General features: G+C 46.3%; 1 protein-coding gene across 1 annotated transcript in view; it reads right to left on the reverse strand.

The window, feature by feature from the left end:
* Positions 1–5,106: 5,106 nt before the first annotated feature.
* The window catches only part of trmt9b (tRNA methyltransferase 9B), a 70,068-nt gene continuing 57,270 nt past the window's right edge, over positions 5,107–17,904 (reverse strand). The window contains exons 4-5 of the mRNA XM_085999348.1: positions 17,592–17,765; positions 5,107–6,487 (exon numbers count right to left, since the gene is read on the reverse strand). Coding sequence (XP_085855474.1) covers positions 5,409–6,487; positions 17,592–17,765 — 1,253 coding nt within the window. The 3' untranslated portion in view covers positions 5,107–5,408. The remainder of the gene's footprint in view (positions 6,488–17,591; positions 17,766–17,904) is intronic.

Here is a 17,904-nt window from a genome sequence, read left to right on the forward strand (position 1 = left end):
CTTGCGTACCGCCTGCGCCCCTGGGATACGTGGGCCTCTACCTGCGGGTACCTGGAGAGGCCCAGGATCGTGAATCTACGGACCACCAGGTAAATTTGTAGATTTTTTGCCGATCAGGGAAGCCTCCGACTGCAACTTTTGGGCCAATGTCAGAAAATAAAGATCACCATGGACAGATGCCAAAAGCTGTGGACCTGGAGTTTCCTCCTTGGGCGCAACCCTAAAGTTTCAACCGTAAATTGCGCCCATTCTGCTGATGTCAAGTTACACCCGTATCCTCCCAATATCATTAGAATATGCCCGAACTTTAAATGGACACAAATCATCGTAAACGATTATGGCACCAAGGAAACACCAAAACCACACAAGGAGATTTCTTCTTTGAGTCTTAAAATTAAGAGTTTCAACTCACATCAGGTACAGGTTGGAAACCAGGAAGCTTTTCAATTTTTAACATAAATAATTCTTTGCCATAAATATGCATTAAAAGAAACAAAAAACACAGCGTAAAAACGCTCAAAGTTTCTCTTCAATCTTCTTCCTCCTCTGGATTTAACCAACAGTGGCTACCTGTGATGAAGTTAAGAGGACAGCGTGAGGAGTAGATCAGTGTCAGAGGACCAAAATATGTGAGCAGAGGCCGGACTGAAGAGGTCACTGAGTTATGATGGGGTAAGGCAGTGAAGCTAGTTGAAGGTGAAAATAAAGATCTTCAATTTTATTTGTAGTGAGGATCAGGGTAATGGAAGTGAGAGGCATTGAGCAGCATAATGAGTTGCAGTTTGTGACAGCTTGAAGTGGGCAGGCTGCACAGAAGAGCATTAAAAAATGAAGCCTTGAGCAGATGGTGGAGGTAGATGGTTTTTGACAGGGCAGATTAAGCATCAAGCAACATACCAAGGTTTTGCACCACTAGAGTTAACCTGAGGCGGTAGTCGAGGAGGTTGATGGGAGTTAAAGATAGAGGGGGAGAAATTCATTATAGTCCAGGAATGGGGGGTATCTTTTGAAAAGTTTGAGAATTAGCGTCAGGCGCTAATGCTTCAGACTGCACGCAAAATTAAGTCTCATTGCACAAAGAAAGGATTGGAGTGCTAAATCAAATGCTAATGGCCTAGCTCAGTGGCATTAAACTCAAAGCGCTGAACAATATCAGGCGCTGTCTAATCACAAGTCATCATTGTCACAGGCTCTTTTCAGTTCTTAAAAGGGAGGTTCGTTGATGCTGCAGAGCCTCATTCTCACCATTGCTGGCTGTGCAGCAGTCTCAGCCAGTAGCAGCAGGTCAAGGAGAAGGAGCCGGACGACGCGAGCAGTCCTCATGGCCCTTCTCCCTCTGGCCACTTTTTTTATTCGTCCATGGGATGTGAGCTTTGCTGGCAATGCCAGCATTTATTGCCCATCCCTAATTGCCCTTCAGAAGGTGGTGGTGAGTCACCTTCTTGAACCACTGCAGTTCATGTGGTGAAGGTACTCCCACAGTGCTGTTAGGGAGGGAGTTCCAGGATTTTGACCCAGCGACGATGAAGGAACAGTGATATACTTCCAAGTCAGGATGGTGTGTGACTTGGAGGGGAACTTGGAGGTGGTGGTTTTCCCAGTGTTCCAATCTTTCTTGCGGCCTCCGCTCCCTCCACCGTAGATCCTGGAGGGCGAGGTCGACTAACAGTACAGCCCCCATTAATGTAACCTGGTGTAGCACTTTGATATGTTGTGAGAATAAATGTAACAATTGTTAGTAGCCACAATACTCCTGATACTAAACAACCTTTAAATGACTGTTCATCAGTTTAATTCAATGTCAAACTGACAAGGCAGCAGTGAAACAGCACTAACATGACAGCTGCGACTCATTACTCATGATCCCTTTAAGTAGCGCCCCTGGAGCCGGCATCTGTCTGCTTGACACCTCGTCTCCCTGTCGCTGTCGGGGCGAGGCACTAAGGCAGGGGGCGACAATGAATTTTACAGATCGGGCACCCACTGATGTCACGATCTGCCTGGCGCTGAAGTCCCTGGCGGTAACTGTTGGCAGCAGCGCTACGGTGGGGGGGGGGGGGGCGCAGAATTGCCGTGCAGCGCTGGATTCACCTCGCCCCGGTGCTACTGCATCAGCGCCCCCCGCCAGCTGCTAACGACAGGTGCTAACCAACTGAATTTTTCCCCCAGAGAATTTGGGAGTTGATGGAAGCCAAAAGGGATAGCTATAGTTTTGCCTTCATTAACCTAGAGGAGGGTAAGGAAAGACTTAATCCGACTGACTTGAAGTGTGCTAATGTAATATCACAATTGATTTGTCTTTATATTGTAGTTGTTAGCTTTGAGCCTTAATTTGTTCAGGAGGGAAGTATAATTCTTAAATTGTAAGTGTACAGCAACTCGAAGATGATGATGATGACAACTGAGACTGACCCTCACAGCACTAGTAGATTTTAATATGCAGTAACCACATACTTAATGAAAATCTCAATTTGTTGAAAGTGGGTTACTGGTCTTGAATTAAATAGTGGAATTTATTTGGTCCAGGTTCTCTTGGGATTCATTACTGTAATCATTGTGTAATTAGCTGTTTACTGTATTGTAACTGATCGCTTTGGACTTCCTTTAATGGTTATCTTATTCTTTTTACACAGGAATAAGTATCCCACCATCGCCTGATACAAAGGAATATGGTTAAAAGAGTACTGTGCCAAAAGCCTGAGCTAAACGTGATCTCAGTAGTAGGCATTTAGCATGTGGAGTTGGTCCTATGTTTTGTAAGCTTGAACTATGATATTATTTCAGGTCACGACACAAGCACACAGATGTGCAGAATTGGCTGTGCAGTGATTCCCAGGGCCAGTTATTGAAATGGTGCTGCAAATGGAATATTTTGATTTGGAACATAGTACTCATTAACTATGGGTACAGTAGTGTAGTGGTTATGTAACTGTACTAGTAATGCTGAGGCATGAACTAATAATCCAGAGTATGTGAGTTCAAATCCAGTACAGCTACAACGCTGGCATCTACCTGGCAATGTGGAAAATTGCCCAAGTATGTCCTGTCTACAAAAAGCAGGACAAATCCGACCCGGCCAATTACCGTCCCATCAGTCTACTCTCAATCATCAGCAAAGTGATGGAAGGTGTCGTCGACAGTGCTATCAAGCGGCACTTACTCAGCAATAACCCGCTGACGCCCAGTTTGGGTTCCGCCAGGGCCACTCAGCTCCTGACCTCATTACAACCTTGGTCCAAACATGGACAAAAGAGCTGAACTCAAGAAGTGAGGTGAGAGTGACTGCCCTTGACATCAAGGCAGCATTTGATCGAGTGTGGCATCAAGGAGCCCTAACAAAACTGAAGTCAATAGGAATCAAGGGGAAAACTCTCCATTGGTTGGAATCATACCTAGCACAAAGGAAGTTGGCTGTGGTTGTTGGAGGTCATTCATCTCAATCACATGACATCACTGCAGGAGTTCCTCAGGGCAGTGTCCTAGGCCCAACCATCTTCAGCTGTTTCATCAATGACCTTCCCTCCATCATAAGGTCAGAAGTGGGGATGTTCGCTGATGATTGCACTGTTCAGCACCATTCGAGACTCGTCAGATACTGACGCAGTCCGTGTCCATATGCAGCAAGACCTGGACAACATTCAGACTTGGGCTGACAAGTGGCAAGTAACATTCGCACCACACAAGAGCCAGGCAATGACCATCTCCAACAAGCGAGACTCTAACCATCTCCCCTTGACATTCAATGGCATTACCATCGCTGAATCCCCCACTATCAACATCCTGGAGGTTACCATTGATCAGAAACTGAACTGGACCAGCCATTATAAATACCGTGGCTACAAGAGTAGGCCAGAGGCTGGGAATTCTGCGGCGAGTGTCTCACCTCCTGACTCCCCAAAGCCTTTCCACCATCTACAAGCCACAAGTCAGGAGTGTGATGGAATACTCTCCACTTGTGGCTGCAGTGTGTACCATCTACAAGATGCACTGCAGCAACTCGCCAAAGCTCCTTCAACAGCACCTTCCAAACCCGCGACCTCTACCACTTAGAAGGACAAGGGCAGCAGACGCATGGGAACATCACCACCTACAAGTTCCCCTCCAAGCCACACACCATCCTGACTTGGATTTGTATCGCCGTTCCTTCACTGTCGCTGGGCCAAAATCCTGGAACTCCCTTCCTAACAGCATTGTGGGTGTACCTACACCATATGGACTGCAGCGGTTCAAGGCGGCGGCTCACCACCATCTTCTCAAGGGCAATTAGGGATGGGCACTAAATGCAGGCCTAGCCAGCGACGCCCACATCCCATCAATGAATAAAAAAAAAATTTTTTAATCCCTCCATGGCAGTTTGACAATTTGAATTCAGTTACGAAAAAATAATCTATAAATAAAAAACTGATATCAATAAAAGTGACCGCGAAGCTTTTGGATTGTCATAAAAATCCAACTGGTTCATTAATATCCTTTAGGTAATGAAACGCACCGTCCTTACCCAGACTGGCCTACATGTGACTCCAATCCCACACCAACGTGTTTGATTCTTAACTGCCCTCTGAAATATCCTAGCAAGCCACACAGTTGCATCAAACTGCTACAAGTGGTTCAAAAAGGCCTACCACCAGTTTCTCAGAGCAGCTAGGGATGGGCAATAAATGCAGGCTTAGAAACCGATGCCCACATCCTGAGAATAATTAAAAAATGGAAAATTATGAACATTTCAGTAATGAACCGATTTTATTATGTGATTAATGGCAACTATACCCCTTTCATGAGTCATTTATTCACAGCGCGTACACACCCGTAGGCATCGGAAAATATAGGCCATTATAGTTTTACTTGGAGACCCAACTATACCACCTTGGAGACAGCCTTGCAGGAATACGCCAGTCAGTTCAATCAAATGAGCCAGTTATCAAACTGAAGGGTGGACATGCTACTTTTGAATCACAGATGTTCAGCAATCAAAAGTAGGCATGGCGACATCAGACCAGAAACTGTTCTTGTGACCAGACTGGAAAATAGAAACATTCCAGCTGGAAAGATCTTAATCTGAGGACATTTATGACATGGAGCTCCCATAATAAATTTAAAAACACAATCTTTACTGGTTAATTGTACACTTTATTACAGTATACAGCAAATAAGTTAGCATGGTTTTACTAGAACACATGAAAGCAATGAAATTAGAGTGCAACATTTTATCCATCACAGTAGTAAGATTTGGCAGTGCATGTTACAAAGTATTGTTCAAGTATTCTCACTATCTGAAAAGTTAAAGGCACACCAAAGACACACACATTAAATAAAATCACATGAAAACAATACGCACAAACACTTTTAAAAGATGCAAAAATGATTCATATTAATTACTATTACTTAGTTGTGATGTAATCTCAAGTTTGTCAAACTCTTACTTTTTCTGCAACAACACACCAGTTAGCATGATCATAGTATGTCTGAATCACTTGCAGATCTTCAGTGTACTTTTCTATGAGCTCAATAAGCTCCCCTTGTTTGAAAACATGATAGTATCTGAGGCAAGTACTGTTGTAATTAATCTGATCCTTTTTATCTTTTGCCAATACCTGAGGCCCCAAAGGCCAGCCCCTTGAATCAGTAGTCAAAGGTCTCTGTACTTGGGGATGCACACTCTGGATATTGTTCTCACAGCTTGAGCTGGTTGCTGACTTATTTTCTCTGGAGCAGTTGTGGAGCTCATTTTGGAACACAGGCTGTGAAGCAAGATCGGGTAAGGAAACTTCAGTGCAGCTTCGAAATATGCCAGAAGACTCTTGGATTTCAAATGATCCTGTGCATGGAGATTCAAAGAGTTGTGTGTGTGACTCTGAATTGGTGTAATGGCTAGGTGATCGTGACTTGGAAGGGACATCAAAAACACCTTCAGAACTTTGCCCGTAGGAGAACACATTAGAAGCAAATCTGGTCACGTGGTCATTTTGGCTTTGTTCAAAGGCCTTTATCATACTATTTGTTTGAAATGAAGTAGCATAATCCTGAAACATCCACAATTCCTTGGGGGTCTTTGTTCTATTATTGCTGCTAAACTGCAGTGCAGAATCCAGTGATTGAGAAAATAGCCATAACTTTAAAGATTTTTCAACCAGTAATGTATTCTCCATCCCCAAAGAGGATGCTCGGTTTGCTTTTATGTGTTTTTCACGCATATTTTGTTCATGGTTTGGCAGCTTATTTGAATTAAAAGGTTTGACTTTATGAAAAGCATCATCATTATTGTTGTCCTGGAATGATCTACCTTCTCCAGTTAGTATCTTGGTCTCTGATGATTTTGAGGGTGGAGGTGTGGGGTTCCAGGGAACAAAAATATCTTGTTTTTCAAACTTGCGTCTCTTTTGTTCCATTGCCCACACATAGATCATAATTTTCCCTCTTACTCGCAAAATCCTCGCCATTTCCTTTATTGCTTGAATACGGCGTTCTTTTGTGGAAAAATGGTGTATCACTAGAACAAAAAGAGAACATTTTAAATGCTTTTCTATTCTATGCTAGACAACAACAGTATTTTAATATCTATCTATATCTATACACACATTGTTTATTTATTTAAAAATCTTGGATCTAGCATAAAATCTGCAGGACATCAAAGCATAAGTTGTCACACTTCCGAAGTCGTGATTGGCTTAAATAATCCAGTACCTGTCATGTTAACCATGCTGATTCACAAAAATATTTTCCCATTGTCAATAATGAATTAGCAATTAACACAAACCTGACTAAATCAAAAGGCTTTTTACAAGCATTCTAAGTAGCTAACTTGGTTGTGCGCAAACCCCACGACAATAACATAAGAAAGATGCAAACAACTCAATCAACAAATGCAACTAAAATTACTTAAACTTACCAACGGACTGTTATAAACTTCTTTCACAACTTTTCTCCCCACTGGCTCTTTCCTCTCATGAACTGAGGCCAGGATTGGTTCCTATCCTGAAGTTACTCCAGTCTACTCTTCTGGGCCCACATTCCTGATTTTTATTGGGTAAGTTTCTTGCCCCTCTGTGATGAAATATATGCCTTCATCAGCCTATGTGTTTTACCTGTATGTTTCACCTGCTTGTATTGTGTGAACCGCCCCCTTTTGTTCCTATTGTGTGTATTGGCTACGCCCCTGTCTTTTGCCATATAAAGGTCTCAGGAGCTGTATGAGTCATTCCTACCAGACGCCCGATGTGGGAAGACCTGTAATGCTGCTATGTTCTTAGTGATTAAAAGCCTTAGTTGAATCCTTTAAATTCCTTGTCTTTGGTGAGTTATTGAAGGCACATCAATTTTAATCACTAAAACACCAAGATGGATCGACTCCTGAAACCAGAGCGCTTGGATCTGGACCCCCATGCCTCAGACGCAGCCACACAGTTCGGACACTGGTTCCAATGCTTCGAATTTTTCATTGCAAACTCATCCACTGCCATAGCCGCAGCCGAAACCGCTACCGGAGACATGAAACTGGGAATCCTGCGAAACTGGGTGAGCCATCGGGTCTCCCCCCTCATCCAAGATGCCACCAGTTACGAGGAGGCCTGCACCATCCTGAAGGCCCACTACGCGCGGCCAATAAACGTGCTGTACACCAGGCATCTTCTGACTACTCGCACACAGCAGCATGGTGAGTCACTAGAGGACTTTATACTAAACCTAAAAGTACTGGGCAGAGACTGTAACTGTAAGGCCGTGTCTGCCATCGTGTACATGGAGGAGCTGATTCGAGACTCCCTTATTGCGGGCCTCAGTTCAAATTATATTCGGCAGAAACTGTTTGAAAAGGAGGGACTGGACTTAAAACAGGCTATAGATATAGCGCGATCGCTGGATATGGCCCTGAGGAACTCTGAATCCTGTTTCCTAGGCCACGCGGCCCACTCCGCCTCGTGCGCGCCGTGGGGGCCGCCATCTTGGAAGCCATCTTCACCTCCCAGGTCTCAGGCCAGCCCAGCACCATCGGAGCCCCAGCCTCCACCCAGGAGCCCCACTACTGCCGCAATGCATCGGGGCCCGAAATGCTACTTCTGCGGCCAGGACAAACACTCCAGGCATCTGTGCCCAGCGAAGGGCACCACCTGTTTTAAATGCGGGAAGAAAGGACATTTCAGCAAAGTCTGCAGAGGGAACCCCGCCTCCAACTCCACCACCGCCGCATGTGCGCCGTGGGAGCGGCCATCTTGGAAGCCATCTTGTCCACCCTCATGGAGTCCACCATCTTGCCCCGACTACACGGACCTCCAGGACCCACTGGTGGCCTCGATTACAGTGGATCAGTCCAGGCCGCATCCGTTGTCTAAATTGATGATGGACATAGAGGTAAACGGGAATGAGGTTAAATGCTTGATTGACTGCGGGAGCACCGAAAGCTTTATTCATCCTAGCCTGGTAAAACAACTTTCACTAACGATAGTCCCCACACAGGGCAAAATCGCCATGGCCGATAAGACTCATACCTCAAAAATTACAGGTTTCTGCGCGGTTATGTTGTCGGTAAAAGGCAATGATTACAGAGATTTTAAACTATTGATAATGCCAGATCTCTGTGTGAGCGTGATCTTGGGTCTGGACTTCCAGTGCCACCACCAAAGTATCACGCTTACCTACGGTGGGTCCCAGCCGCCCCTCACAGTGTGCGGTCTGGCTACCCTGAAGGTCAAGCCGCCCTCTCTGTTCGCCAACCTCGCACCCAACTGTCGACCCATAGCGACCAAGAGTAGGCGGTACAGCTGGGAGGACAGACGGTTCATTGCGTCGGAAGTAGAAAGACTCAAGCGGGAAGGTATCATCGAATGCAGTACCAGCCCGTGGCGCGCCCAGGTAGTAGTAGTTAAGGGTAGCGAAAAGAAGCGGATGGTGATAGATTATAGCCAGACGGTTAATCTATACACCCAGCTAGACGCCTACCCTCTGCCCCGCATAGCGGATATGGTTAACCAAATCGCGCAATACCGGGTGTTTTCCACCATCGACCTAAAATCGGCATACCACCAGCTCCCCATTAGGCCGGAGGACCGTCCATACACCGCCTTCGAGGCGAACGGACGTCTCTACCACTTCCTCAGAGTCCCCTTTGGGGTAACGAACGGGGTCTCGGTCTTCCAGCGGGAGATGGACCGCATGGTCGATGAGAACCAGTTAACAGCCACCTACCCATACCTAGACAACGTCACCATCTGCGGCCACGACCAGCAAGACCACGACTCGAACCTCGCAAGATTTCTGAAAACCGCCCTCAGACTCAATCTCACCTACAACGAGGATAAGTGTGTCTTTAGCACCACGCGCCTCTGTATCCTGGGCTGCGTGGTGGAAAACGGGGAAATCGGTCCGGACCCTGACCGATTGCGCCCCCTACGGGAGCTACCCCTACCAAACACCCCCAAGACCCTGAAAAGGTGCCTGGGGTTCTTCTCCTATTACGCCCAATGGGTCCCCAATTATTCCGACAAGGCCCGTCCCCTCCTGAAATCAACGTCCTTCCCGCTCACGGCCAAGGCCCACGCCACCTTCAACAGCATTAAACACAACATTGAGAAGGCCGCGCTGCGGGCAGTGGACGAAAACATCCCTTTCCAGGTCGAAAGCGATGCGTCCGACTTCGCTTTAGCAGCCACCCTCAACCAGGATGGGCGGCCCGTAGCCTTTTTCTCAAGAACCCTCCAAGGGCCCGCGATCAGGCACTCCTCGGTAGAGAAGGAGGCCCAGGCCATAGTGGAGGCAGTGCGGCACTGGAGGCACTACCTAGCCGGCAAACGCTTCACCCTGCTTACCGACCAGCGGTCGGTAGCCTTCATGTTTAACAACAAACAGAGGGGGAAGATCAAGAACGACAAAATTCTCAGGTGGTGGATCGAACTCTCCACGTTTGAGTACGACATAATATATAGGCCGGGGGCCCTCAACGAATCCCCCGACGCCCTATCACGAGGGATGTGTGCCAGCATCCAGGGGGACAGGCTACAGGGCCTCCACAATGGCCTCTGCCACCCGGGGGTCACCCGGCTATTCCACTTTATAAAATCCCGTAACCTGCCCTATTCCATCGAGGAGGTCCGGTCTATGACCAGGGACTGCCGCACTTGTGCGGAATGCAAGCCCCGTTTTTTCAGGCCCGACCGAGCCCACCTGATCAAAGCTACACGGCCATTCGAGCGCCTGAGCTTAGATTTCAAGGGACCACTCCCCTCCACCGACCGCAATGTGTACTTCCTCAACATTGTGGACGAGTACTCCCACTTCCCATTCGCCTACCCCTGCCCAGATATGACCAGTGCCACGGTCATCAAGTGCCTCGGCAACCTGTTTTGCACGTTCGGCATGCCCAACTACATCCACACTGACAGGGGGGCGTCGTTCATGAGCAATGAACTGCGCCAATACCTGCTGTCAAAGGGGATAGCCACGAGTCGGACCACTAGTTATAACCCCTGGGGTAATGGGCAAGTGGAGAGGGAGAACGCGACAGTGTGGAAGGCGGTCACCTTAGCACTAAGGTCTAAAGGCCTCCCCACCTCCCGCTGGCAGGAGGTCCTCCCAGACGTACTCCACTCAATAAGGTCGCTACTGTGTACTGCTACTAACGCCACTCCTCACGAGAAGATGTTTGTTTTTCCCCACAAATCAACCTCAGGAGTATCCCTACCCTCGTGGCTCTCCACCCCAGGGACAGTCCTGTTACGGAAACATGTGAGGGGCCACAAAACGGATCCCCTCGTGGAGGCAGTACACCTACTCCACGCAAACTCACAGTACGCGTACGTCAAGCACGCCGACGGGCGTGAAGACACCGTGTCCATAAAGGACCTCGCCTCGGCAGGAAGCGACGATGACGACCCATCACCACCACCCCCAGAAGAACCTCCACCATCCCCAGAGGTATCCTCACCACCCCCAGCAGTACCTGCAACAACCCCAGCACATGGGTATGCCCAGGAGGGCACCACGGACTCCCGATCGGAACCCGAGGTACTGTTGCGACATTCAGGAAGGACTATCACACCCCCGGACAGACTAAATCTGTAGAAGGGGTGAATGTGATGAAATATATGCCTTCATCAGCCTATGTGTTTTACCTGTGTGTTTCACCTGCTTGTATTGTGTGAACCGCCCCCTTTTGTTCCTATTGTGTGTATTGGCTACGCCCCTGTCTTTTGCCATATAAAGGTCTCAGGAGCTGTATGAGTCATTCCTACCAGACGCCCGATGTGGGAAGACCTGTAATGCTGCTATGTTCTTAGTGATTAAAAGCCTTAGTTGAATCCTTTAAATTCCTTGTCTTTGAGTTATTGAAGGCACATCACCCTCAATGCCTCTTTTGGATCTTTGTACCTGCCCAGCCCTTCATTGCTGCTTTTTACTTGTGCCCCAGCCCCTGTGCACCCCCCCATTCTTTCAGACTGCTGTTTGGCCCTGGCATTTTGTTGCGTTCCTTAGCCTTTAACAAAGGCTAAGATATAGAGATTTAGTACATCAGTAAATGAATATGTGCGAGAGCCATACAGAAACGTTTGGATACAAGAGCAGGGTGACAGGAAGAAGGGGAGAAGGAGCGAGAGCAAGATAAATGAAAAATATGACAGCCATAGAATAGAGCGAGAGGAAAAAAAAGCAAGCAAGAGAGTTGGAGGGACACAGGTAGAATTAAAGTGGGGGAGCAGAAAAACAGTTCAAAGAAGACTTGCATTTATATAACCCCTTGGAATGTTAAATACTCAAAACGCCTTATACATATATTACTTTTAAAATCCAGTGAGTTCATTTAGGCAAATGCAGCAGCTAGTATGTGCCAACAATGTGTCACAAAACAGCAGAGATAAATGACCAATTAATCTGTTTTTGGTGGTACTGATTGAGGGAGAAATGTTGGCCAAGGCACTGTGAGAACTCTTTGGTCCTCTTCAAATGGTGCCATGAAGTTTATAACATCCACCTGAACCACTGAAACAGGCAAACTGAACCTCTGGCAATGCAGCTTTCCTTCAGAGCTGCACTGGAGTGTTAGCCTAGATTATGCACACAATGAAAAGTTCATTGAGTTTTTTTGTCCATATACAATGCCACAGGGAGATCAACTATGTGCTGTGTAATACATTGTGTGCTACATGATGGAACTCTCATCATTATCTCTCATCCAGAACTCTCGCCTGGAAAGCACTGCCCGAAAAGGGTTGTGGAAGCAGATTCATTAGTGACTTTCAAAAGGGAATTGGATATATATTTGAAAAGGAAAAAATTACATAGCTATAAAGGAAAGAGCAGGGGAGTGGAACTATTTGGAAAGCTCTTTCAAAGAGCCGGCACAGGCATGATGGGCCAAGTGGTCTCCTATGCTGTAAAGTTGTATATGGTTATAAAACAGCCGGACTCACCATGAGGAATGTCACAAGAGATTTGCTTTACACACAAACACAAACACAAACACACACAAAAAATACATTTATAAAGGGTTTTAACAAAATAATGGTTAGCTTTGGCACTGAAGTGTAAAATGCCATCAGGAGATCCATGAATACATATTAGAAAATAACATTTTTTTAAAATAAGCAACTTTGCAAATTAGCACTGGTGCTGCACGGTCAGGGTGGTTATGAAATAGTTTCAGAATCAACAACTGAATGATTGATATGAGTGTTATGCAATCTGGCAGCCAAAAGGTGTGGTGCAGAAAGCACAAAAAGGCCAATTTTCAAAACTTCAATGCGCTTGCAAGCCCATTGGTATTTGTCCTGAAGGTTCTTGGTGTTGCAGTGGGAGGCCCTATGTGTTGAAAAAAGAGAGATGCATTGCACGGTTTTAAAACCATTCTGGCTTTTGAAGATTATTTAGAATAAAATACCTTTTAGGAATAGCTCAGAAGTAAAGCAAAAAAAAAACCTTAATGTTTCGTGTTTGTGGTTTTCAAGTTGCCAGCCTCTTCTCATCACCCACCGCTGGTAATAACATGCGCGAGCCATTCATACCATTGCCGCCTTACCTGAAGAGATTTTTCTAAAAGGAATGTGAAGTTGTAAGTTGGTTGGAAGCACCCTACACCAGCGGGTCTCAAACTGGTGTCCGCAGACCCCTGGGGGTCCATAGAGACTTTCCAGTAGATCCGCGGAATAAGCGAACGAGCGGCGGCTGGAGATGTTGTGCGGCGATTGGATGAAGATCACGCCAGTCATTAGCAGCACGTTCGCAAGCCTGTGGGTTATTGCTGATAATCATGAGCAAACCAGTGACTGCCCATTGCTCCCACGAGCGCCTCCTCACTTCCATCCATCACCGCACTCGCGCGGGAATATTTCAAAGCTCGCGAACGTGCTACTAATAACTGACGTGATCCTCATCCAATCGCCACACAATGCCTCGCCAATGAAAAGTCAGGGAGTTATTTCTTGTAAGTTTTTTCTATAAAACCTTTCCTGTGGGCATGGGCGGCAGCAAGAGAAAATAAACAAAAAGAGTTGGCTACGGCAGCTGAGATGGTAGGAAAATATCTGTTTCAAAATATAGAGCATCTAAAGCCAGCCAGGGTCTTTGGACTAGTCCGGAGTTATACCACATGCTGCAAGTTGATGTCTTGCATTGGGGACTTTACTGTGAATAAAGCCAGCTGCTGCTGGTCAGCTGTAAAGGGAAGAGCGGTTAGCCTTCCGTGGGAGGCCCTTGGCCAGATATTCTCAAACATCGCACCAAGGATAGACAGACTCTGCAGTGAGAAGCAGGCACACCCGTCTCACCGATATCTGTAAGTAAATATCTGTTTTCTTAAAACCATTATTAAAACACACTTTACATGCAGCACTTGCATATCATACTGTATAGTATTAGATGGGGGCTCAGTGATTACTAATCCATTTGAAAAGGAGTCCTTCAACCAAAAAAGTCTCAGAACTGCTGTTCTACACCAATCAATACAGAACACATAAGGGGGAGATTTTCACTGGCTCCCCTGGGGGGAAGTGGGACGGTAGCACTCTGAAAATCGCAGAGAAAAACTCACTGCCCCAATTCTTGTTTCCAATCCGGCCAATGCCATCTCATAAGGGGCCTCCCACTGGGCAGCCTAAGGGCCCCCCTGTTTAAACTGATGAGCCCTTTTGATATGTAAATTGAGTCCTATGACGTACCCCGACTGCCATTTTGGGAGACAACTGGGCAGAGCAGCGGAAGTGTGCCAAACAGGATAAGTATAAAATGACCTATGAGGGGCCTGGAATGCTTCTCTGGACTCTATGAGAATAATGTGGGCAGATGCCACTCCGGGCTACCCCTCTGCTCCACTGCGACCTACCTAGCTGCCTCCGAGCTGCCGGTTATTGCATTGGCCCTGAGCTGGTGAACGGCAACAAGAGGCCCATTTGCAGCCCGCAACCTGCAGCGGCATAATGGGGCCTGACCCTCAAAATGGACTGGGCCTCCTGCTAGCACTATCGGGCGGTTGGCTGCATGCTCCACTGGTCAGCCACCCTACAGTTAAAACTTGTATCTTTTTTTCCCCCCCGGTATGACCAGGTGGTGTGTTGGGTTAGTATACTGGTCTGTCACCTCTGGAAATCAACCAAACTAAGCCTCCTCGGTCAGCTGAAAGATCTTAAGTGAAATGATTGTGGGAATTCCCGACCCACTTCCTGCTTACAAATTGGTACCAAATTCACAATCTCACTTCAACAGACCGTAAAGATAGCTGGTATGGGAAGTAGAAAAATTCACACTGGTGAAATAAGGCTAAGGCATATTGTTGATGCAGCATTTAGGGAGCTTTACTGTACACCTTGCAATGTTACTGGTAATGGTTGACAAATACTGGGTGCCCACAAAGGAAAAGTCCTCATTCTCTAACATCCCCATCATCATTCAGCATAAAACACCAAAAATAAAATGTTTATTTTGACACTATGGGGTAGAAATATGCCTTGGGCGGGAATGCAAAACGGGCGGTATCGAATCAGCCGCCGGTTATATACCCCACCCGATAGTCAATGAACTGAACATCGGGCGGGGCGTATGATGGGCAGTCAATGCAATGTCGCCTGTTTTGCAGCCCGCCCATATCCAATTTCACCCTCTATGTTCTGTAAAATGAGGCAAATTTATAGTTTTCGATTTTTTGTTTGGGTGACGAGAAAGACTCGTTTGAAACCCTGGCCATCAACAATGTAGCAGCTTCACATCCTGAGCTACCCTCAACACCAGGATGCATAGATCTTGAAATTTTAATGACTGGAAAAAGATCCTGCCGCAACTTCTGCACCAGCTAGCTCTCACCCACCCTGAATATGGTGTCGTAACATCAGAAGGCTGAGAAAATTCAACCCCATTGTTCTTAACTAAGCGGAGATGAACTAATGTTTGCCTGAGAAATAGAGGGAAACACACTCAAGGCAATGAAGATTAAGGTTCAGAGAAGAGTCTAAACTGCAGCGTAAGAACAAGCTTTCTTGGATATTCATTCTGAGCCAACAGGAGATGGAATGCTCGAGGGGTTGAATGGCCTACTCCTGTTCCCTATGTTCTTCCTATGTTCAGGCAGTGCTCACAAGAAGCAGGAAAGTTAGCAGTTGGCAGGGCTAGTGACAGGACTAAAAATTAAACAGATATATACTTAACAAAAGCACCAATATCATTGGAAAGTCATTGTCAGACTGCAATCAGGGTCACAAAATTACAGACATAGTCCCACAATCTGTAACCAGTACCTAAACTAACACAATTTGATAACTGCATACCAGTAATAACTGCACACCAATAATAACATTTAGCATTGTTTAATCCACCTTGCATCATTAGCAGCTGGAGTCTGTTCTTTTTCAGCAGTAATCTACTGCAAACAACTGCGCTAAAATCAGCTATATCGTTTCATTCATGTCTGTAATAAGTACTTCTGAGGTTAATAAAAAAAAAAAATTCTGTCACAGGTTCTGCAAATTATACATTTAGATTGCATTGAAAAAGAGTGAATTCCAAAAATAATAAGAATCCACTAAATAAAGGTTATTAAATGAATTAAGACTGAACTATCTATTAATTAGGAAGACTGAACTGCTTCCTTTGAAATGGGGTTGTAAATTAATATTTTATCAGAATACCCAAGCTACAACTATTTTATTTATAGAGTCCTGCTCTCATCTAGTTTACAATTAGGTCACATATGACTTAGTTAGGTTCAAACATGTTTGAAGCTGTATTAGCAAATGAATGGTTTCCAATTTAGGATGAATTACACATTATTCTAATTTTATTTAAAGCACAACAGAACAGGGCAGGCATTTTCTGATTCCTTTCTGCTCCCAATCACCTTAGATCCTCTTAAATGTAGCCAACTCATTAGAGGTTGTACTGATATCTTGCCAACAGCCAAAAGCCATGTGGGTTTGTAAAGGTAAAGGCCCTGATATTTACGAGGAGACAGGGAGGGAGTTGCGGATGTTTGCCTGGAAATGCCGGGAAAGTGGAGGTCCTGCCGAATTTAATGGCAGGACCTCATTATCATATTTTTACTCCGTTTCCTGTCCAACAGTCGGCCAGATTGAGGGTGGCTGGCTGCCGGGCAGGAAAGCCAACGGTGGAAGGCTGCAGTCAGGGACTGCTGGGGTGGGGGTGGGATCCCTGGCAATTAGAAAAGATCAGGGCATGGTGGGGTGGCTTGGAGTGTGACAGCGAGGCAGGCAGGTGGGAGGGAAAGATTGGGGCATAGTGGTGGGGATCAGCAGATCGCGGGGGGGGGTGGGAGTCATCAACAGATCGGCGGGTGAGTTAGCTGTTCGCCTGGGGGGGGGGGGGGGGGGGGTCGGCAGATCACGGGAGGGAGGCAGATCGTGGGCGGTAGGTTGATCGCAGCAGAATATTTGTTTGAGGGGCCTTGGGAAGCACTCCTGCTCCTCCTGGCCCAGATACCGCAGTTAAAACGGAAGTAGGCGCGTTCGCGGCGGGTTTCACTTATTTACCGATTTAATATTCCCCCCCCCGCCAAACCACCTCCCCCGCGACCCTCTAGTCACGTCTCCACAGGCAGCTCGCCCGGCAGGAATTGTTCATTTAGGGCCACCTGAGTTGCTGTCAGCGTTCCTCAGGTAAGTCCCAAGAGGGTAGGTTGGAGTGAGATCTCGGGGTTGGTGGCGGCGGGTGAGACCGCGACACCCCTGGAGTTGGTGAGCACTCCGGTTCCACAGGAAGGAATTTTTTTTAAACAAATATTTTTACGCTTACCCATCGTTAGCGGTCACAGGGCTCGCTGAGGAATCGTGAGCGGGGCAGGCATCACTGACTAATTTTGAAAAAGTCTCCTTGAACAGGCATTAGGCTACTCATTAACATATTCAAGGGGCTGAACGCCTGTTTTAAGCGACTGCCTAAAAAATGGACCCCACCAATTAGCAGTGGCCCATCCTACTGCTAAATTGGTATGCTTCCTGCCCATTTTACGCCCAAAAACAAATGCAACGCTTTCCAATTTCTACTCCAATGTATCTTACCTGTTGTTTCCCTGCATTTATTTTATGTGGGAACAAATGAATAACTACATCATGTATTTTTGGTTGTTACTGAGAATTAAAGACAGATGGAATAAATTAATTTCTCACCTGCTATTGATAGAATGGCATCAAAACACTGATCCCGATATGGTAGATGTAGGCTGTCACATACCATGGCTTCATAACTCTGCTCCCTTGCAGATTCTACCAGGGGCAGACAATAGTCACAGCCTACTTTGTAGGCCTGACTGTTGATACAAAGGTACTTTCCATTTCCACATCCTAATTTAAGAAAGAGTTGTTTTGAAAATAAATGTAAAACTATGCAAGGCAAAACCAAAAACAGTTAAAAACGACACAGAGACGAGAGTGCTACCAAGTGAGCCACAGCTGACACAACAACCATAGACTAATGGTTCAT

The sequence above is a fragment of the Somniosus microcephalus genome, chromosome 10, assembly GCF_052327205.1.
Source record: "Somniosus microcephalus isolate GS21.2 chromosome 10, FLI_Smic_1.0, whole genome shotgun sequence".
In the NCBI taxonomy this organism is placed as follows: domain Eukaryota; kingdom Metazoa; phylum Chordata; class Chondrichthyes; order Squaliformes; family Somniosidae; genus Somniosus; species Somniosus microcephalus.